The following is a 22,647-nucleotide window of genomic DNA, read 5'->3' as shown; positions in this document are numbered from 1 at the left end:
TAACGACCACAAACGGAGGAAAATAGCGGAGTAAAAGTACCGATACGTCACTTAAAATGTACTCAAGTAAAAGTAAAAGTACACAATTTTTAAACTACTCAAGAAAGTACAATTACTGATTAAAAACTACTTAACTACTGTAACGTGAGTATTTGTAATTCGTTACTTCACACCCCTGATTGGGACACAACAGAAAGAAAAACACTGAGAAAAAAGAAAAAAAACGGAAAACAAACGGAGGGGAAAACACAGAAGTTACTGTTTTGGTCAGTTCTTCTGTCACACTTCTCGGGAGGCAAGGAGCAAGGAAACACAGAGATAACTTCAATTCAGAGTCTTTTGAAGTCTTTTTCAGAGGAGACACTGGAACACAAGGAATGACGTTTGAGAACCGACAAACACTAACTGAAAGGACTGGGGCTTTTAAACACTGGGTGATTGGGAAAACACAGGTGCAAGGAATGACTAATTAAAGGGAACACGGCACACCTGGGGAGGGAAAACACAACACAAAGAGTCCAGGGGCGTGAGAATATCAAAGCATCTTCAAAGTATAAAGCACTGAACATTAAAACTATTAAGCAGACTTGACATGTCTGGTCTGAAATGTGCAAAAACACTGCTATTTTTAAGGGAGTACATGTTTTAATATATGTGAGCAGAGCCCCTTAGGGCTTTTTTTGTCTGGTCAGTTGTGCAAGAAATCTGATGGTTTCCAAAGTGGTTGAAAAACCTCTCAAACAGGCAAGAGTGTACTATTCCCTCCATTACATAAAAGGCAGTGAGATCTATAACACATGAAAGAGAATGCTTCATTTAAATGGGAAAAACATGCTGAAGCCTATCGACTAGGGTTTTTAAATCAATGAGCAAATGCAGACATCAAACAGGCCTTTAGACACTAATGGGCAAATTAATCAGCCATAAGATGTCAAATGTCAATCATTGATCATAATGATTGATGGAAGCCACAGCATTATGCTTTTGTGTTTCTGTATCTGTTACATTTCTCATTTGTACTTCATGTTTTGTTTATAGGGGAACACATATGGATTGTCCTTGATGGGCCAGTTGATGCTATATGAATTGAAAACCTAAACTCAGTCCTGGATGATAACCGCACACTGACATTGGCCAATGGTGACCGCATTCCCATGGCCCCCAATTGCAAGATTGTGTTTGAGCCACACAACATCGATAATGCCTCCCCAGCCACAGTGTCCTGTAATGGGATGGTGTTTATGAGCTCTTCTGTCCTTAACTGGAGCCCTATTTTGGAGGTGGGTGATGAGGAACAAGTACTGAATCATATTAGTATATATTACATATAGTATATAATATATTACATGCGATACATAATTTGATACAATGTACTTATTGTGTACATGTTTTTACAGTGTACTTATATTTGAAAATACTATCCTGTAATTACATTTGCAATTAATTTATGTAGGTACATCTATAATTACATCGTTAACCTTACCTCTAGCCCTTAAACGTAACCATACCAAACCTGCCCCTAACCTTACCCATATCCTACCTCAATAGCAGCAAAAGTGTTTTGTGATTTAACATGAACACAATAGATATATTGTACCTGACAATTCAATATTTTATTATTAAGTACATAGTGTTTAAAGGGGTCATTGGATGCCCATTTTCCACAAGTTGATATGATTCTTTAGGGTCTTAATGAAAAGTCTATAACATACTTTGGTTAAAATTTCTCAATGGTAGTGTAAAAAACACCTTTTTTTACCCTGTCAAAATCAGCTCTGTTTTCAGCAAGCCATTCTAGTCCATGTTGCTCTAAATGCTAATGAGCTCTGCTCACCCCGCCCCTCTCTTCCTTGGGGTGATGAGCAGACTGTAAACTTCAGCCGCGAAACTGGCTAACTAGCACGTTATTAGGAAAGGCGATTTGCAAAGATTCATTAAAAAACCCTTATACTCACTTCTTCTGTTGATGAAGCTGGATCACGAATGATTTGCGCGAACATAGATGCATTTAGGCAGATCGGGATCGGCGCATTCCCTTCAAAACGAAAGTAACGTTAATCCTCTGCGTCTTCAGCGGCTCAGATGTCGGGAGTAAATGACGATTGCTATATTCATTATTACATCCAACAACAAAACACCTCAATCGCTTAATCGGAGACGTTATTGTCTTCCCCTGCACCGGAGTCGACACAATGGCTGACTGATGACAGCGCACTCAGGGCGGGTCTAAGGTAAGATGCTAGTGTCAATCAACTATTGTGGGAGGGGCCTGTGCAGAACTACATCATTCTGACAGGAATCTCTGAACAGCCTGATTTGAGAAAGGGGGTTTTAAAATAGGGATTTAAAAAAAAAACACTGGGTGGATGTACACACACTTCCAACACACATTTATGTTCAAACAACTTGTAAAGTGAATTTTGCATCCGATGACCCCTTTAAAGACATCTAATATAAAGTGGAACTGAAAATTAATTTACTCCATTGTTCGAATTTTTTTCACTTTGCATGAAACAAAATGAGATATTTAGCATATTTTCTATGAGTCTAAGTCTAAGTGAATATAAAGCTCTAAAAATGGAAAAAAAGAAGAAAGAAAGAAGAGTGTGCCATGGCCTTCTGAATCATTATCATAATGTACCTGTAGCTTTGTACAAGGAACAGACCAAAATTTAGGTTAACTGAAAATCTGCTACAAAATTGGCCAAAAGACACCACAATGTACACTCTAAAGTGCAGGTTTAAATTAGGATGAAAGAGACATGAGAGCTACACCAAAAGAGATTCCAGTATATTCCTTGAATTTAAAAAATAAATAAATGCATAAATACATACAAACATACATAAAAAATGGAATCATGCAGGTTTCAAACAAAATGAGGGTGAGCAGCTGATGACAGATTTTTTATTTATTGGTGAACTATTTCTGTTAAGCTGTCTATTTTTCTCATTTTCTGTTTGACCTAAATGGTTAGTTCAACCAAAAACCCATCCCAACCCAACCAAACCCATAAAGCTTTCGGTCATTGGCTTCATCATATGATTCAATCATGCCTCTTCAGAACTTCACTAGATTTGAATGTATTTTGAAGCATCAAAGTTTTAGGGAGAAATGACTTTCAGTGGAGGGACAAAAATCTACAAATATGTCCTTCCACATTTGCATCATAGACGTGAAGAAAGGCATCTGCAGAACCCTGAATGTAGAAACCAGTGGTTCTGCTAGTTATTCCTTATACTCCACTCTGAATTAATGGAGTCTGAAATCCCCAAGGCATTTCTCTCTGTCTTTATAACAGACTTCAAAGTGTTCAACTGTTCAGTGGATGAAGAGTAAATGAGGGAGAGCCAGAAAAAGACAGAGAAGAAGGACAAACTATTTTTGAGCTCTAAAGGATACTTCATTTAATTTCCGTGTGCGGATGTCTATCTCCCACTCTGTGTGTGTCCTTCCTAACAGGTTTTTCATTTGTGTGTTTGTGTGTGTGCTTTTAGGGCTGGCTGAAGAATCGTTCCCCTCAGGAAGGGGTGTTCCTGAGGGAGCTCTTCTCCTCATCTTTTCCTGAGCTCTATCGGTTCAGCATCCAATCTTTGCAGCATAAAATGGACATGCTGGAGGCCTTCATCATCATGCAGTGCATAAACATGCTGCAAGGACTCATTCAGCCCAAGGTTGTGATTCAACAGCTGTAGTCCTCATTAACCCAGATTTTGCAACAATGAAAGACTGCCTACTAACTTTAGCTTCTGTCATTAAAGAACAGAGCTGTAGTCCAGTGTTTTATTGCATACACTATGTACCAGGGGTCACCAATTAGCAGACTGCAGTTATGACCTTTTGGCACTATATCCTATAATATTTTTATCTAACCCCAAACACCTTTACACTCCTAGCACCTAGCAACCTTGTTTCTCACAAAACTGCAAAATAATACCATTTCACTGCATTTCATGCAGAGAGATTTGACTTATCTTGACAGTGGTCATCATCAAATTGAAATATTTAATTATTTTTGATCAGCTTAAGAAAATCAAATATGTAAACTTATTATTGTTATTATTATTATTATTATATGATGCAATACAAGCAGAAAAAGCTTAAATCCGTCTACAAATATGTGAATTCCTGACCAGTTTTAATCAGTGCATGTCTTTTTGATATTCGACCCATGCAGATGTTCCCTTATTTGAAAGTCATGAATAAGATTAGGAGGAATTGTTCCCAGGAAATGTCACACATTATCCCTTGCACTGTCATTTGGAAAGCATTTATTTAGAGATACACAGTATACAGCCCTATTGTCACCACACTATCATTCTGTGAGAATATACATTATACCCACTGGCTCTATAGAAAAGGACCTGTAACCTTCGGAAGCATTTTGGGCTTGATGTAATTTATTTTTGCACAATGTGTATGGAGCCCCAACAATGCAACCTACAAATGATTATGTGACATTTCTGTCAAGGACCATAACACAGTGTAACGAGGAGGCTGAAGCCGAGTGAGAATCCATATGCAGAAGATCAATAGCACAACCCAGGGACGGTGAGGTGGTAATTGGGTGGCCTTCACCTTGCTAAATACCTCAGCATAGTCGTTGTAACAGTCTGGGACTTTAGTGGTTTGTTCGATGGCAGGGCTTTCAACACTGGTAGACAGGCACTGAGGTGAAAGGTCAGAGTGCATACAATGGGTTAAGCAAAAATTTGACCAGCAGGTTAACTCACCATGATGCCAGAAAATAACTGGGTCATGAACTGATAGCCAAGGAAAGCCTAGGATGATTTAATTTCATGGAGAGTCGATTACATAAAATGAGATAGCCTCTTGATGGAACAGGCCGACTTGGAGTCGAATGGGGTAAGTTTGTTCCGTTATGCCATCTCCAATGGGTGAATTATCAACTGCTCGTATCTTGATAGGTGGTTTACAAGGTTGAGTGGGAATGTTGTATTTGATGTGGCATGGGTGGAGGAAGTGAACGAATATAATGTGTCAAGTATTCATTGGTGGACTGCAGGCTTTCAAGTTGTTTTTGGTAGCCTTTGAGTACCTCGCTTTGATAGGCGAACGCCGCTTGTAGCTCCGAAACTTCCGCTGGATTCATGGGTGGCGAAGTATTCTGTAACGAGGAGGCTGAAGCCGAGTGAGAATCCATATGCAGAAGTTTATTTAGAGGGCAATCCAGAATCAGTGTCAGAAAAAGGCAGTAGTCTAAACACAGTCAATCAGTCCAATCGGCAGCCAAAACAGAGGGAAAATCCAATAATCAGAAGTAGAATCAAACGGGCAAGAAGTCATACACAAAATCAACAGGCAATGGTAATAGAATGCTCGGTAAGGCAGTGAGACTGGCAATACTTCGCAGAGAGTGTTTGGGCAAGCCATGCTTTATGGCTGCCAAACAGGAAGTCACCAACGAGGCAGCAGAGGGAGCGTGACAGTCAATACTCGGGCGAGGGCTCCCTCTGCTGGCCTGGCATTACACACAGATAGAGTCAAAATATTGTTATGAATTGAATGTTGGAGAATATTAACACTATCGAAAAGAAACATTTTATGCCTAACCGCATGGCCTGAACTGTATTTGTTTATGAAAGCAGATTGATGCGTCTTTTCCTTTCTTTATTTTACATAAAAGAAGCCATATTTATCATAAAGTGGATATAGTCTAGTCTACACTTCTGTTTATTTTTTTTGTTTGCCTTGTGAAGTCTACTTACAATGTTAGTCAAAACTCCAAACATCACAATTTAGTGTTAGCTGCACCTTCTCTTTGACCTTTAGAAATAAACAGGCTTTTATTTATTTATTTATTACAGGTGTGATATGTATAATTAAATGGCATCTGTTATGATTGGCTAGCCTTCTTGCATGTGAAGTAGCTTACAACACCCTTGCCAAATGTATTATTGTAGTTTGCACATACTAGCTAAGCTGCTATGTATAAAATAAGCTTTATTGGTGATGGTGTAGGTCACATTAACATACACTACCGTTCAAAAGTTTGCGTCAGTAAGTTTTTTAAAATAAATTAATACATTTATTCACCGTGGACACATTAAATTGATCAAATGTAACATTTAAGATTGACATTTTCTACAACATTTCTATTTAAAAAAAAAATATAATAATAATAAAAGATATCAGACAGACTTTTGATGATGCCTTTGATGATGTAACCCATCAGGAGCAGGGAGGGGAGCTGTCTCGTGAGCACATGGAGCGTCTGTATGTCTTCGCTCTGATGTGGAGTGTGGGAGCCCTATTGGAACTGGATGATCGAATGAAGTTAGAGAGATGGCTCCGTCACCATGACAACGTTGGCCTGGACCTTCCCAATATCCCTCCCCACAGCGAGGACACTATGTTCGACTTTTACGTCACTAATGATGGTATTTAACACACTTACACACCTCCTTCTCCCCAGTGTTACATTTGCTTTATTTTTTTCATCCATCAATCAATACATTTATCTTTGTCAATTATGGTTCTGTTTGCTCTAGCTCTTCCATCTTTTATCTAAAGTAATTAGGTCAATTATTAACTAATCAATATAGAAACTTCTGCAGAGTTTCTCTGACATTGTTGTATAGAGAGGCAAATTTGCAGGCTTATGGAGAATAATGAATCTGAAGTCTGTAGTCTCAAGACAGTTTTGTTTAAAATTGATTCTGTCTTTGTTGGGTGGTTTTGGTGGGCCACAGTGTAAGTATATTTCAGGTTGACTTGTTGTTTTCACAGCTGAAGAATATAACAAAATAGCTTAGACCCAAAAGTCTCTGGTTCACAAGGTCATTTAGAAATGTTGCCAGCAAAATATTGTACACTTTACAATTCAAATAGACCCCTAATTGGCAGCATTCATGTCTAAACTAGATAAAGTATCTCAGCCCTTGCATTTTCATGCCAAAAACTCAGCTTGTGAGTCAGAACCAGGGCTAATAACCCTATTTAATTATAGAACACATTGGCTTTTCGTTCTGGAATTTTAATGAAGGCGCTTGCATGATGCTCTATTCAGAGTGCTGACAATGGAAATTTAGCTATTGTCTCTTTTGCAGGCCAGTGGGTTCACTGGAATACCAGAGTGGAAGAGTATATTTACCCACCTGACTCCACACCGGAGTATGGATCCATACTGGTGCCCAATGTAGACAATGTTCGTACTGACTTTCTCATCCAGACCATTGCAAAGCAGGGCAAGGTGAGAGCCATTTAAAGTTCTATGTGATTTCTTGTACTGCATCACTTTGCAAGATCACATGACAACTTGCTGCAACTTGTTCTGAGGGATTACATCATTTTACTAAAGTATGAATAAAGTATGAGTCATAAATTAATCATCGCCTATTTTGTTTGCTGTGGGACAGCTGCGCACCATAAACCGATCATAGTCATCATCTACTGTTTTGTGCATTTCATTCCAAGTCTTCAGAATAAATGATAAAACTATGTAAGGAAAAGGTTCATAATGTATTCATTATGCATGGATAATTGTCCCTATCTGCTATTACATTCAATATTGCTTTTGTTTAACATTCAAAATTGGGTGCATCAAGCAATTTACAACACAGATTTGCAGCAGTGATGCTAATTAACATCGTCTCTCTCTCTCTCTCTCTCTCTCTCTCTCTCTCTCTAGAGAGAGAGACATGCAACATGGCAAATTTGAGTTACAGCAAGTTTTTACTTGAGAGATGCAAGAACTTTAATTTCATTCTGAAACTCATGCAAAGTGAACCTTTGCTGTCAGAGCACTGACACATTCATAATTCTGTGTATATTGATAAAGCTTTTTGTAATGTCTCGCATGTCACATTTATCTGCCTGTTACATATTTCATATTGTCAAGAAATGGTGACAAGCAATGTGTTACGGTATGTACAATTGGGAGCATATAGTATGATAAAGATGCTGATTCAATTACTTTGGATGTTAAAATGTGTTCTCAAAACTAGCATTAAAAATACTGCAATGTGCTATGTTTGTTAGAATACATAGTTCTCATTATTCAGTTCACAAAAATCTGACTAAACACCCATTAGCACCAGCTCTGATACATGAACAAGCGCCATTTTGGTGAAATAGGGTTACTGTATTTTTGGACTGCAATTGTAGATCATATTATAAACGCCTCTGGATCTTATAAAAGCATTATAAAGTGTAGGTTCTCAACAATGACACCCTGTAGTGCTGCATTATTGATTCCTCTAAATGAGGCTTGTTTAAATGGACAGCTACTTTGTTTGTCATCAAGACTTTTCCTGTGCTGCCAGCACTATGATTAGCTGTACACAAGGACAGATGGTCGCCCTCTCTGGAGTCTACTCATGTTTTCTTCATGTGTTTCAGGCTGTGCTTTTGATAGGAGAGCAGGGCACTGCCAAAACCGTCATCATCAAAGGCTACATGTCCAAATATGACCCAGAGTCCCACACTGCCAAGAGTCTCAACTTCTCTTCTGCCACCACACCTCTTATGTTTCAGGTACATAAAGACAATGTTTTCCCCCAAAACATGTTCAGTATTTTGCTGTCTTTGTCATTTATCAGCAGGTATTCGGTTAACACTTTCTATGAAGTCTGCACATGCATGCACAGTGTTGTAATGCATTTATAAGGAAATATAAATTTAATACATTGTCACTGTTGGGGACTAACTAAAAGTAATGATGCTAGTAACTACATTTTAGTACTAAAAAAGTAGCTCAATTATTTTTACAGTAGAGTTGCTTTTTTTTAGGAATATGCCTTTTTTGATACATAAATAACAATGTAGCATGACAACATACTATGTCACTGGTATTTATTTGTACACAAAGCATAAAAAACTCCTAAACTGCCTAAACTTCAACTGAAATACAATACATTATAATTTTAAAAACAATTAAAAGAGTCCCTGCACTGCATTTTACAATGTTTTGGTAGAAAAAGAGTTAATATGATTTATGAATATATTGTATAAATTAAAAATGTAGGAAATGAATACTTTTATTCAGCAAGGATGCATTAAATTGATCAAAAGTGACAGTAAAGACTAAAAGAAATACTGATGAAAAAACAAAACAAAAAGTGAACTTAAAATGGTCTAAGTTAACTGGTTTTACTAAATTGTATGGGTTAAATCGGGTAGAAATATCTACAAGAAATAACAGTTGTAGGTTCTCACTGTTTACAGTATATTAGAACTATTTCTGAAGGATCATGTGACACTGCCTGGATTAATGGCGGCTGAAAATTCAGGCTTGCCATCACAGGAATACATTATTTAGGAATAAAGGCTATGTATTAAAATATTAAAATAGAAAACAGTTCTTTTGAATTGTATATTTACAATATTATTATTTTGGATTGTATATATAATATTTCATAATATTTACTGTATTTTGATCAAATAAATGCAGCCCAAAAGCACACACAAAAAAAAAATACAAAAAACTTAATGACCACAATTTTGAATGGTAGTGTGAAATATATGTATAAACTCACAGCATTACATTGTATTTACAGGTTTAATAGAAAGTGTTATCTTTTGGCCAAATGTAACACCAAGAAACCCAACAGGACCTGAAAGCATCAGTGTGCATAGCATTCCCCGGGCTCAGATGTTAAGGGTTATTCAGCCTGGCTAATGGTTCCATCACATTCCCTGCTTTGTTATTGACTATTGCGTTATTGATCCAAATCTCATCTGTGCTTCCTAATTTATGAACAGCTGTTGGATGTGTTTGTGAGTAATCTGCATGTATATGATTGTTTTGGTGTCTGGGACTTTTTAGCGTTCTGTGGAGAGTTATGTAGATAAACGAATGGGAACCACTTACGGCCCTCCAGCAGGGAAGAAAATGTCCATCTTTATTGACGACGTCAATATGCCTGTGATCAATGAGTGGGGTGACCAGGTAAGAAATATGATAAAGCTGCCTAAATAGTTGCTTTTAACTGCAGGATGTAACATCCACTATTTGTATGTGGTTTGTACTTTTTTTTATATAAGTGGTAAAGTTTAATTCCCAAGAAGCACAGGTGAATGTACAGCAATACACAATAAAGCGCTATATAAATGCCTCATTCATTCATTCATTAAACAGTTTCAAGATGAACACCTGCATCCTATTCACTAACCACCATCTCTATTACAGGCATACAGCATTAAAATGAAGTAATGTGTCACGCAGTGCAAATATCCTCTTTTCTATCGGAATTAGGTTTATTATTCCCAAAATTCAGCATTATTTGCCTTGTACAATGTATGTACAATTTATATACGTATTTCCCCCTTGAAAGCAGGTGTTAGACATGATTTTGTTTAAAGGAGACAGTTGTGTACATTTTCTCTCAGACATGCCTGCAGTCATTTATCAAATTACGATATAATAAATTGTGATTATAAATCAAGTTGCTTGATTTGCATAATTGCTTGGTGCTAAAACATCTTCTCTCTCAGTGTGAACAAAACGTATTCACAGAATCCATTTACTTTCTTCACAGGTCACAATGAGATAGTTCGGCAGCTGATGGAGCAAAATGGCTTCTTTAACCTGGAGAAACCAGGAGAGTTCACCAACATTGTGGATATCCAATTCTTGGCGGCTATGATCCATCCTGGAGGGGGACGAAATGACATCCCCCAGAGACTGAAGAGACAGTTTTCTATTTTCAACTGTACTCTTCCTTCCAATGCCTCCATAGACAAGATCTTTGGTTAGTATCATTGTCTGCCATTTGCAAAACAGTAAAAATCCATTACTTTAGGATAATAATAAAAAAAAAGCTAAAGATCTGAAGGTCAATTTGAGGCACAGTTGTTTCACCCCTTTCTGTCAAAATTGTAGCAATAACATGCAATCACAGACAGTCTTTATGCATCAATATTAAACACACTGCAAAATTCAGTCCAATTTGAAATGTTATTCTAAATATGGCAGTATTTTGCTCTTTGTGGTTGTGTCATTGTTTCCTTCTAATCATTTGCAGTTCTTTAACTATAGAGCTGTAGGACATGCATAAAGTATGTTTTATAATTTCACAGGTTTACCATTGTTTTGGTGAATTTTCACAGATAGTTTGATGGCAGGTGGTATAGATATATTTTAAAAGAATCCATCAAATGATCTATTTAGACATGCATTTTAATATGTTATAAAAGGCAGAAAAACAAAAGAAGTATGTGGAACATGCTTCTTGGCTTGGCTCAGAGAAGTATGATTTATCACATCTCATTTATTTTGGTCAAGGTTGTCAACAGCTTTGCTTAAGCAGAACCTATTTTGTAAGTTCATATTGATTCTGACTATGGGTTGCTGTTAGTGGTTCTCTCTCTGAATCTTTATATTGACCATTTTTTAAATGATATTTCATGCTCACACGCAGGTTAGCCTGCAATCTCGATATGTGTGTAATATTGTCATTTGTGACATTATTGTCATTCTTATTCAGCTCAGTATTCTGTCATTCATAAAGGCCACATTTGCTCATTCGGTCCTTGTGAATTTTCTGTCTGCTAAGCGCAATCCTTTTTTCATTCACTTTCATATGCCATATGTATCTTTTTCTGCTCCAGGCGTGATAGGCTCCGGTCATTACTGTTCCCATCTGGGATTTTCAGAAGTACGCAACACAGTGGTCAGGCTTGTTCCACTGACCCGAAGACTCTGGCAATTGACAAAAGTTAAAATGCTGCCCACTCCCGCCAACTTCCACTACATTTTTAACCTGCGTGACCTCTCCCGCATCTGGCAGGGAATGCTCAGCATGACTGCAGAGGTCATCAGCTCGTCAGATGTGAGTGGAACTGTATTTCTGCTCTTATTCAGACACTCAGTGAACAATCTGAATGAAATTACATAATTGCAGTTATTACACCATATTAAGCAATTTAACACACATCTAGCAATGGAAATTCTAAAGAATTTAATTATTTTAATTGCCATCCATCCATCCTTGCATGGTTTTTGATTGTGATTACTCTTAATAATTCTGATTCCTTAACAGATTCCTTAACTTCATTAATGATTCTACTTTTAGTATTACCACATTCATTTTTTTTTCACTATTATCGCTCTTATATTTTTAGTATGAATACAGTTACTAACATCACATATGTTCCGATTAACTGTTAATGGAATAAAATCTTAATATAAACAAATGACAAGAATGGTTGGTTCCGGTACTCTTTCAGTGAAATCCAACATACACTGGTTAAACAGAAAAAAAAATTGCATAATATATTGGTCCAGGTATTACTGCGGCTGTGGAAGCATGAATGCAAACGTGTGATTGCTGACCGGTTTACTGCCCCAGAGGATGTGGCCTGGTTTGACTACACGCTGGCCAAGCTAGTGGAAGAAGAGCTTGGAGAAGAAGAACGAATGGTGGTGGATCTTGGGGTGGATTCCTACTTTGTGGACTTTCTCAGAGATGCACCTGAGGCCACAGGTACTGATCAGAAACAAATTCAAAACCAAATACAAATCCATATATATGTATATGTATATATAATATTGTCTCTGTGTGTGTTAAATGAGCCAGTTATGTTCAATTCTGCTAATGTTTAGTGTAATAAATTTGTTCAGTAGTATTTTTATTTTCTTTGCTGTTTTTTTTTTTTTATATGCTGACATCAGTAAAAATAACTGCTTTCGGGTGTAACCAAGATGGTTACCATCTGAATTGCCTTAAAAGGACTTTGAACATGCCAAATAAGGACAGACCCAAATATTATTTCTATTAATTTGATTTTCATTTTATGCAAGAAAGACATTTGTTAACATTGCTTTCATAAAGTGTGCAGTAGAGAGTTGATTGGCAGCTTCTCTTCTGAATTGAAATGAAATATCTAGGACTGACGTATTGTGATATATACAGGTGAAGAGCCAGAGGAAACTGATTTCGACATGCCAAAAGTATATGAGCCCATCAAATCCTTTGATAGTCTAATGGAGAGGCTGAACATGTTTTTGAGTCATTATAACGAGAGCATCAGAGGAGCAGGCATGGATATGGTCTTCTTCAGGGATGCCATGATTCATCTGGTTAAGGTACATTGAGTATCTTACAAATCTGATGTTTCTTGTATCTCTGTATTGACAGCATGTTATCATGAGGGCCGAACCCTGGCCAGTTTGATAATTCTGCACTTGTTATCATGTTTTCAAGGGGGAAAAAAAAAAAGATTTCAATAATTGATCTGTCTACTGAAAAGAATAACCTTGCTATAAGATATTAGCATCCTTCTAGCATGAAAGAGAAAAAGAAATGTAATGGTCACAAGAAATTTAGATGATTCCAATTTACCTTCCATGCTGATTACCGGACCCACACATGTCCTACTTTAGAGAAAAGTACAAATAAGTGCTCTGAGTTTCTTTATGTAAAGTGTGTGTATAAACGTTTTGCATGGTAATGAGGTGGCATCTGTCTCATCCCCTTTTCTCTCTTGCACACTCTTTCGCCAGATTTCTCGGATCATCAGAACCCCTCGGGGAAATGCCCTACTGGTCGTTGTAGGGGGATCTGGAAAACAGAGTCTGACAAGACTAGCATCTTTCATCGCTGGCTACAAGACTTTCCAGATTACACTCACCCGGTGAGTCACCTTCACATACTCAATCATTTATAGCTTCTTTATTCAAATTCACTTTTCCCCTCCAGGGAGACAGAGGAAATTTCATCTGTCTCCTCTTGTTTGAGTAGTTGATCTACATCATCACATGTCTAGACAATCTTTACAATGCAACTCTTTTTATTACACAGTAATAACTTAGTTCATAACATAGTTATAGCACAGTAATAAACACGTGTCACTGTTAAAGCAGTGTTTTTGTATTCCTTTTTTTCCCCCTTTACCAAAAGCCAATAATTACGAAAACAAAAAAATATATAGTAACTTATTAAAATAATACCAATACTACTGAGTGAACAGACTGCTCTGAATCATGGCACAGCATTCATGTGTTTGACACTAGTTTGAATCCAGTTCCAAAACATTTTTTGACCATTCCCCCTATCGTTGATTTTTCGAATGAAATATAAATAAAAAAGCTGTTTTTCTGGCGTAATGCAGTTTAGTTGTGCTCCAGTAGATGGTATCTGTGTATAAGAGTGTTCTGGCCTTCACTTTCCAATTCAGCTCTGCTGTTGCAGACTATAAAGAGGAAAGAACATATATCCAATCAACTGTGCAGTCTGATTCAGACAATGAGACTGGATATTTTCAATTCAGACCGGTCTTCAAATTCAATTGATAATTCAGTGGTAAAATTGAAAGTGGAAATATCCGCTAATCATTAAAGTCTGTAGAAAAACAGGGAGCCATCTGTCAAGTGATTCTTTTTTATATTGGCTTATTTCTGACTCTGTTTGGAGGGAATCGTTTTCTGATTGTGGAATGGAATATTTTTGCCTGTGGCCACCTGCAATTCCACAGCACTTTTCTTCGTTTGCGTTTGTAATGATAGTAGCAAGCCTTTGGCAGTTCGACTCATATTTGGAGAGTGTTTTTCATTGCCACTTATATTTGAGAATTATATGAATAAATCTGGTGTTGATCTCAGACTGGATGTGAGAGTCCCCAGAGAAAACAGACAGATTTCACATTGATGTCTTCAAAACACAAGCTACTCACAATTCTCTGCATTCAGGCCGTCTTTTTACACCCAATACCATCTTTGTTTAGTACAGTGTTGTAAAAAGGCAACATGTCAGTTTTGTTCACTTTCTCGCTATACACAAAACACTTGCTAAAAAAAAAAAAGCTTGCAGGAGTTAAAAGGGCATTCTTAAGGGCATTGACAGCATTTTTTATGAATGAATGATGCATTTATATAGCGCTTTCTTGTGTATTGCTATACACCCAGAGCACTTTACAATCATGTGGGGGGCGGGGTCTCTCCTCAACCACCATGCAGCTTTTTATGCTGCTTTCAAGACACTTGTCATTTGTTTTTCCCTTCAAGCTTCTGGGGTCATCCTTACAGATCAGTCTCTGGGGCACATCTAGTTGTCCTGGTCTCCGCTGACATTTCCGCTGACATAGGTGCTGATCCACCATCTGATCTGTATACGGACTGGATCTGAGTGGCTACGGTGACCTCGGAATAAGAATAAAACATTTGAATATTAGAAATGTGTTAGTGTGTTATGTGTAAGCCGGGTTAAAGAGATGGGTCTTTAATATAGATTTAAACTGACAGAGTGTGTCTGCCTCCCAAACAACTCTAGGTAGATTGTTCCAGAGTTTGAGCGCTAAATAGGAAAAGGATCTGCCGCCTGTAGTTGATTTTGATATTCTAGGTATTATCATTATAGCTAGTATTATATTATAGCCAGAGTTTTGAGATCGTAGTGGACGTGAAGGACTATAATGCAATAACAGCTCACTCAAGTACTGAGGAGCTAAACAATTCAGAGCTTTATAAGTAATTAGCAAGATTTTAAAATGTATACGATGTTTAATGGGGAGCCAGTGCAGTGTTGACAGAACTGGGTTAATATGGTCGTACTTCCTGGTTCTACTAAGAACTCTAGCTGCTGCATTTTGAACCAGCTGGAGTTTGTTTATTAATCTTGCAGAGCAACTACCCAATAAAGCATTACAATAATCTAACCTTGAGGTCATGAACGCATGAATTAACGTTTCTGCATTTGTCATTGAGAGCAAAAGTAGTAATTTAGATATATTTTTAAGATGGAAAAATGCGGTTTTACAAATGCTAGAAACATGTTTTTCAAAGGAATGATTTCTATCAAATGCCTAGGTTTCTAACTGATGGTGAAGAATTTACAGAGCAGCCATCAAGAACTTCCTCTAATGCCAACATAATTTTCTAGTCTTTTCAAAAGAATGTTGTGGTCGATAGTATCAAACGCGGCGCTAAGATCCAGTAGCACTAATAGAGAGATACAACCACAATCAGATGATAAGAGCAGGTCATTTGTAACTCTAATGAGAGCAGTCTCATGTACTATGATACGGTCTAAATCCTGACTGGAAATCCTCACAGATACCATTTTTCTCTAAGAAGGAACATAGTTGTGATGATACTACCTTTTTTAGTATCTTTGACAGAAAAGGGAGATTCGAGATCGGTCTGTAATTAATTCATTCTCAAGTTGTGTTTTTTTAATGAGAGGCTTAATAACAGCCAGTTTGAAGGTTTTTGGGACATATCCTAATGACTAGTGATCGACCGATATAGATTTTTTATAACCGATACCGATACCAATTATTTGCATGTTTATGTGCCCGATAACCGATATACAGAACAGATATTTATTTACTGTTATAAAGAAGTAAGAACATACTTCACTTTGGTTTAAAATTAAATCTTCATTTAATCTTCATACTACAACAATAAAAAAACATTTTATTTATAAAAAGCAACAACAGCAACAACACTAATATATGGTCGTACTTCCTGGTTCTAGTAAGAACTCTAGCTGCTGCATTTTGGACCAGCTGGAGTTTGTTTATTAAGCGAGCAGAACAACCACCCAATAAAGCATTACAATAATCTAACCTTGAGGTCAGGAATGCATTCACTGCTACGAATTGATGATGGTCAGGTAAGTAAGATTTGAACCATGCCAATGCAGTTCCACTAATGCCAACATAATTTTGTACTCTACTCAAAAGAATGTTGTGGTCGATAGTGTCAAACGCAGTGCTAAGATCCAGTAGCACTAATAGAGAGATGCAACCACGATGATAAGAGCAGGTCATTTGTAACTCTGATGAGAGCAGTCTCAGTACTAAGAAGGAACATAGTTGTGATGATACTACCTTTTTTAGTATCTTTGACAGAAAAGGGAGATTCGAGATCGGTCTGTAATTAATTCATTCTCAAGTTGTGTTTTTTTAATGAGAGGCTTAATAACAGCCAGTTTGAAGGTTTTTGGGACATATCCTAATGACTAGTGATCGACCGATATAGATTTTTTATAACCGATACCGATACCAATTATTTGCATGTTTATGTGCCCGATAACCGATATACAGAACAGATATTTATTTACTGTTATAAAGAAGTAAGAACATACTTCACTTTGGTTTAAAATTAAATCTTCATTTAATCTTCATACTACAACAATAAAAAAACATTTTATTTATAAAAAGCAACAACAGCAACAACACTAATATTAACAATAAGAAAAATAAATGTCTAATGTTTTCAAATGGAGAAAATAAATAAAGGACAGGAGTCATATCAACTTCATTTTAAACTACCGTTTTAGTAGGTTTAAGCTGTTTAATAGCTACAGAGTCAAGAATAATTCACTGGATAATGTTAATTCACTGAATAATATTCTCTGGAATATTGGAATATAACAAACAAAACATCGTATTTTATTGCATTTCTCAACTGGAGTGTTATATCAGAATTATTAATAATGTTTTGTCGTTCTAGATTATGAAATGCCTGCTGACAGCGCAGTTTATCTATGCAGTTACACAGAACTATACTCAAACTGCGATCGCTCGTGGAGATAATAATTAATTTCCATAGAGCTATATTTATTTAGATGTTTATTAGCAAAATATTGGTTATATAGTAAATGTTAATACAATGTAGGGCATTTTAAACAAGTGAATCTTGTTAAAAGTTACATGCGGTGGCCGTGCTGGGGCATTTCCTGAGCATCAACCCGGTGAGTGAACAGCAATATGAAAGCGGCTTCACGAGACTAATGATGAGCAAATATACAACAGAGAGAGAATTAAATTCAGCGCTTTTATTTCCAACATGCGCTCATTCATGGCTGTATTATTTAACTCATGCAAAGTTACGTCTTTATTGGGAGAGGATCTTGACGGATTATCTACGTGACTCCGACGTCACAAGACTAACAATGAGCAGACAACAGAGAGATAATTCAATTTCAGCGCTTTTATTTCCAACATGTGCTCATTCATGGCTGCATATTTAATTCAGGCAAAGTTACGTCTTTATTGGGACAGGACTTGACGGATTATTTTACATGACTCCGTGAGTTGGTCTCTATTTCTTAGAGCCAAGCTGCATAAACTACATATCAAGCATTTATGTAATGCATCTAATTTGTGCATAAATGGGTGTTATGTTAAATAAAGTTTACTAACTACAGCAAATCAAGTACCTGCACCATGCCGTTGTTGTTGTCTCGTCTCCCCTCAGATGCGCTGCAATGGCGATCCTGCGCGCAATTCTCAAAACACCCACAAGATGGCGGCGTTTATCAGTGAATCTGATATTACAAAACCGATATCCGATTATGGTAAAATGCTTAAATATCGGGAAAATATCGGTAAATCGATATATCGGTCAATCTCTACTAATGACAATGACGAGTTAATAATATTCAGAAGAGGATCTATGACTTCTGGAAGCACCTCTTTTAGTAGTTTAGATGGAATAGGGTCTAACATAGATGTTGTTGGTTTAGATGATTTAACAAGTTTATACAATCCTTCCTCCAATATAGTAGAGAATGAGTGGAATTGTTCCTCAGGGGATCTGTAACGCATCTGATGCAATACTGTGGCTGACGGCTGCATGGTTATAATTTTATCTCTAATAGTTTCGATCTTGGAAATAAAGTAATTCATAATTCATAAAGTCATTACTACTGTGCTGCTGGGCAATGTCTGCACCTGCTGATGTTATATTTTTGTTAATTTAGCCACTGTATTGAATAAATACTTGGGTTATGTTTGTTTTCTTCTAAAAGAGACATAAAGTAATCAGATCTAGCAGTTTTTAAGGCTTTTCTGTAGGAGAGAGTATTTTCCCGCCAAGCAATACGAAATACCTCTAGTTTTGTTTTCCACCAGCTGCGCTCCATTTTCCGGGCTGCTGTCGTTAGGGCGCGAGTGTGCTCATTATATCACGGTGTTGGACTTTTTTTTCTTAATCTTCCTTAAGCGTAAAGGAGCAACCGTATCTAAAGTGCTAGAAAAGGGAGTCCATAGTTTCTGTTACATCATCAAGTTGTTCTGAGGTATTGGATATGCTGAGGAATTGAGATAAGTAAGGAAGATTACTTACAAAGCAGTCTTTTGTGGTAGAGGTGATGGTTCTACCATATTTGTAACAAGGAGTTGAATTTACAGCTTTAGCTATATGGAATATACACGAAACTAGATAGTGATCTGAGATATCATCGCTCTGCTGCAGAATTTCAGCGCCATTCAAATTCCATGTGACAGTATTAAGTCTAGAGTATGATTTCGACTAGGAGTAGGTCCTGACACATGTTGTCTAACCCCAATAGAGTTTAGAATGTCTATAAATGCTGATCCCAATGAATCTTTTTCATTATCAACATGGATATTAAAATCTCGGAATTATATCGTATCGACCGAAATTAAGAAATATATCGTGATATAAATTTTGGCCATATCGTCCAGCCCTACTTGAAACCTGACCTCTTAGAAATACTGAAGATATTGCTATAAACTGTAGCAACACCTCCCCCTTTACCTTTTAGACGCGGCTCATGTTTATAACAGTAATCTTGGGGAGTACACTTGTTTAAAGTAATGTAATCATCTGGTTTTAGCCATGTTTCTGTCAAACAAAGCACATCTAGTTTATGATCAGTGATCATTTTCAAAAAGTGCTTTCGTAGAAAGGGATATTATATTCAATAAGCCAAGCTTTATCATTTGTTTTTCTGTATTAGAGGGATGAAAACCATCTCTTTTCAACAGGTCAGGTCTGCCCCAAAACCTCGTCCAATTGTCTATGAAACCTATGTTATTCTGCGGGCACCACTTAGACATCCAGCCATTGAGTGACGACAGTCTGTTATGTATCTCGTCGCCACGGTAAGCAGGGAGGGGACCAGATCATATTACAGTGTCTGACATCATACTTGCAAGTTCACACACCTCTTTAATGATATTTTTAGTGATCTCCGACTGGCGAAGTCGAACTTCATTAGCGCCGACGTGAATAACAATCTTAGTGAATTTACATTTAGCATTAGCCAGCACTTTTAGATGGAAGAGCAGTGTTTTGACCTGTGACTATGCCGCCTCACAGTCACCCAGTCGCCCTGCTGCACGGGCTCTAGAACCGGAACCGAACAATCTACATGATTCGCTGAACTAGTCGCATCCAAAGCCCTACAGCCTTCACATTCTTACTGTCCTCAGTTAAAGTTTGGATGCGTGTCTCTAATTCTAAAACCTTCTCTGTCAGCCTAACTATTTCCCTGCATTTATCACATGTGAATCCCTGCTCACCGACAGAGAGAGATAAACTATACATGTGGCATAGAACCGGAACCGAACAATCTACATGATTCGCTGAACTAGTCGCATCCAAAGCCCTACAGCCTTCACATTCTTACTGTCCTCAGTTAAAGTTTGGATGCGTGTCTCTAATTCTAAAACCTTCTCTGTCAGCCTAACTATTTCCCTGCATTTATCACATGTGAATCCCTGCTCACCGACAGAGAGAGATAAACTATACATGTGGCATGCTGTGCAGGTGACAATGCAAGGAGAAGCCATTACTCACCGTGATTGTAGAATAATTCCGACTCACCACAGTTGTTGATGGACTCGTGAAAAAACGGAACGAGAGAAAAGAAACAGCGAGACAGAGAGAAAAAGAAGCGGTAGGAAATGCGAATGGAGATGCGATTGACAAGCTAATAGGCTAACGGAATGCTAACGCGCAGCGCTCGCAGTTCAGATTAAAAGATTAAAGGCGGATGATGTCAAATTCGTTTGGTGATCAAATCAGAAATATGGTGAGAATTAAATTATACTTTAGCGATTTAAACAACAGAGAGTGATAGTAAGAGAGATTTCAACAGATAAACAAAGCTACACGGAAATACAAACGCACTCAGCAGCACGGCAGACAGGAACAGGAAGTGATCTCCCGCTGTAATGTAGTAATTGTGATGATAATCGTATTAATGCATAAAATACAGAATTTCGATTTGTTTCATATGTTCAGAAAAAGGAACACAGCTATAGGCCAGGAAGTAGGCCAAGAAGAAAAGTGTGCAATTCAATCTAAAATTGAGCATGAGCTATGTTTCATAGCAATATTAAAGGATAAATGATTTCATAATCATAAGTTCATAATAGTTTCAATTCACACACAAAAAAACATACATTTAATTATAAGATAAATTAATATTTAAAAAAACTACACATACTGTATTAATGTTTTGTCATATTTACTTGTATACACAATGTGATTTTAAGTAAATATTTTAATAATTTAACAACACATTTACATGTTCATGATTATTTGATGTTTTATTTATTTGTTTGTTTACTGGTCACATGACATGTAAACAAATAAAATATATATTGTTAGTAAATGTTTTATTTAGTTTTTCTTTTCAAATTATTTATTTTAGTTTTAATATTATTTTTAATGATTGAACTGATAGCTTTTTATCAACCCCAGTTTGGGAAACCCTTCCAGAGGAATAAAGCCTGCTGTTTTGCATGCTGTGTTTTTAGTTCCTACAACACCCTCAACCTGATGGAGGACCTGAAGGGATTGTACAGGACTGCCGGACAACAGGGCAAAGGCATCAGCTTTATTTTCACTGACAACGAGATCAAGGATGAATCCTTCCTGGAGTACATGAACAACGTCCTTTCATCAGGAGAGGTCAGACAGCCATTCTGACATCATGCTTATAGAAGCACCCTTCCCCACAAGCCCCACAGCATCCATTCTGAGCCGTTTCATGATGTTTTTAGAACACACACTAAAATAGCCAAGCTACATGTGTTCCCAAGGTTACAACGTATGTCCCCCTAATAACTCAACCTTTATTTCACTACAAATAAGTAAAATTTCCCGAGGTGCCATAATGAAAATAAACAAAGGGAGTGTGTCACCCTGCCCTCTGACAAATTACAGAGCTCATTCTGTGTGGTAATGACACACAAATAAATGGCATCTGCGAGTCACGAGATGCATTGCTTCATATTAGAGAGACAGATGGGTTTGTCAAAGAGGCGAAAAAAATGTCAGCTCTGCATCCTGGAATGTGACACCTGCCAGAGAGCATTGGCTGCACTCACTTGTTGTGGATTTCATCCATCACACTGAAACTAACAGAGCAGCGTTGAGGAGGTGTTGCATTAGCATGACCGCACCTCAGGGGAGAACACTACACTTCTGCAGAGCTGAAGGTGGAAAGAGGGATAAGTTGGATAGACAAACTTTTTATTTAGAATTACATTTATTGAAAGAAACAGGGCACATGAGTAACATATTCCAAGATATATAATATTCTTCTGGCTCTTGTCCTGACTAAGCTTAATCTTAAACTAAAATAATTTATTATTATTACTATTATTATTATTAATAATAATAATAATAATAATGGTCACACTTTATTTTAAGGTCCAATTCTCACCATTAACAAATAATTAACTACGACTTTTGCCTCAATAAACTCAATTTGCTGCTTATTAATAGTTAGTATGGTAGTTGTTAAGTTTAGGTATTGGGTAGGATTAGGGATGTAGAATATGGCCATGCAGAATATGTGCTTTATAAGTACTAATAAACAGCCAATATGTTAATAATAGACATGCTAATAAGCAGCTAGTTAATAGTGAGAATTGGTCCCTACCAATTGCTAGCAATCTTTTTTTATAAACGTGTCAACTTGTTC

The 22,647-nt window shown here is 37.1% G+C and overlaps 1 protein-coding gene across 1 annotated transcript in view; it reads left to right on the top strand.

Annotated features, from left to right (window-relative positions):
- The window catches only part of LOC107684226 (dynein heavy chain 5, axonemal-like), a 112,086-nt gene that overhangs the window by 35,027 nt on the left and 54,412 nt on the right, over window positions 1-22,647 (top strand). The window contains 12 exon segments of the mRNA XM_016480440.1: window positions 1,039-1,280; window positions 3,496-3,672; window positions 6,195-6,399; window positions 7,069-7,211; window positions 8,360-8,494; window positions 9,786-9,913; window positions 10,502-10,710; window positions 11,570-11,790; window positions 12,246-12,444; window positions 12,874-13,046; window positions 13,464-13,594; window positions 21,476-21,629. Of these exon segments, the coding sequence (XP_016335926.1) occupies window positions 1,039-1,280; window positions 3,496-3,672; window positions 6,195-6,399; window positions 7,069-7,211; window positions 8,360-8,494; window positions 9,786-9,913; window positions 10,502-10,710; window positions 11,570-11,790; window positions 12,246-12,444; window positions 12,874-13,046; window positions 13,464-13,594; window positions 21,476-21,629 (2,117 nt within the window).

Source organism: Sinocyclocheilus anshuiensis, unplaced genomic scaffold (genome assembly GCF_001515605.1).
Source record: "Sinocyclocheilus anshuiensis isolate Anshui unplaced genomic scaffold, SAMN03320099.WGS_v1.1 scaffold113, whole genome shotgun sequence".
NCBI lineage: Eukaryota > Metazoa > Chordata > Actinopteri > Cypriniformes > Cyprinidae > Sinocyclocheilus > Sinocyclocheilus anshuiensis.
Note: the sequence above shows the minus strand (reverse complement) of the source record. Positions and strands in the feature narration are given on the sequence as shown.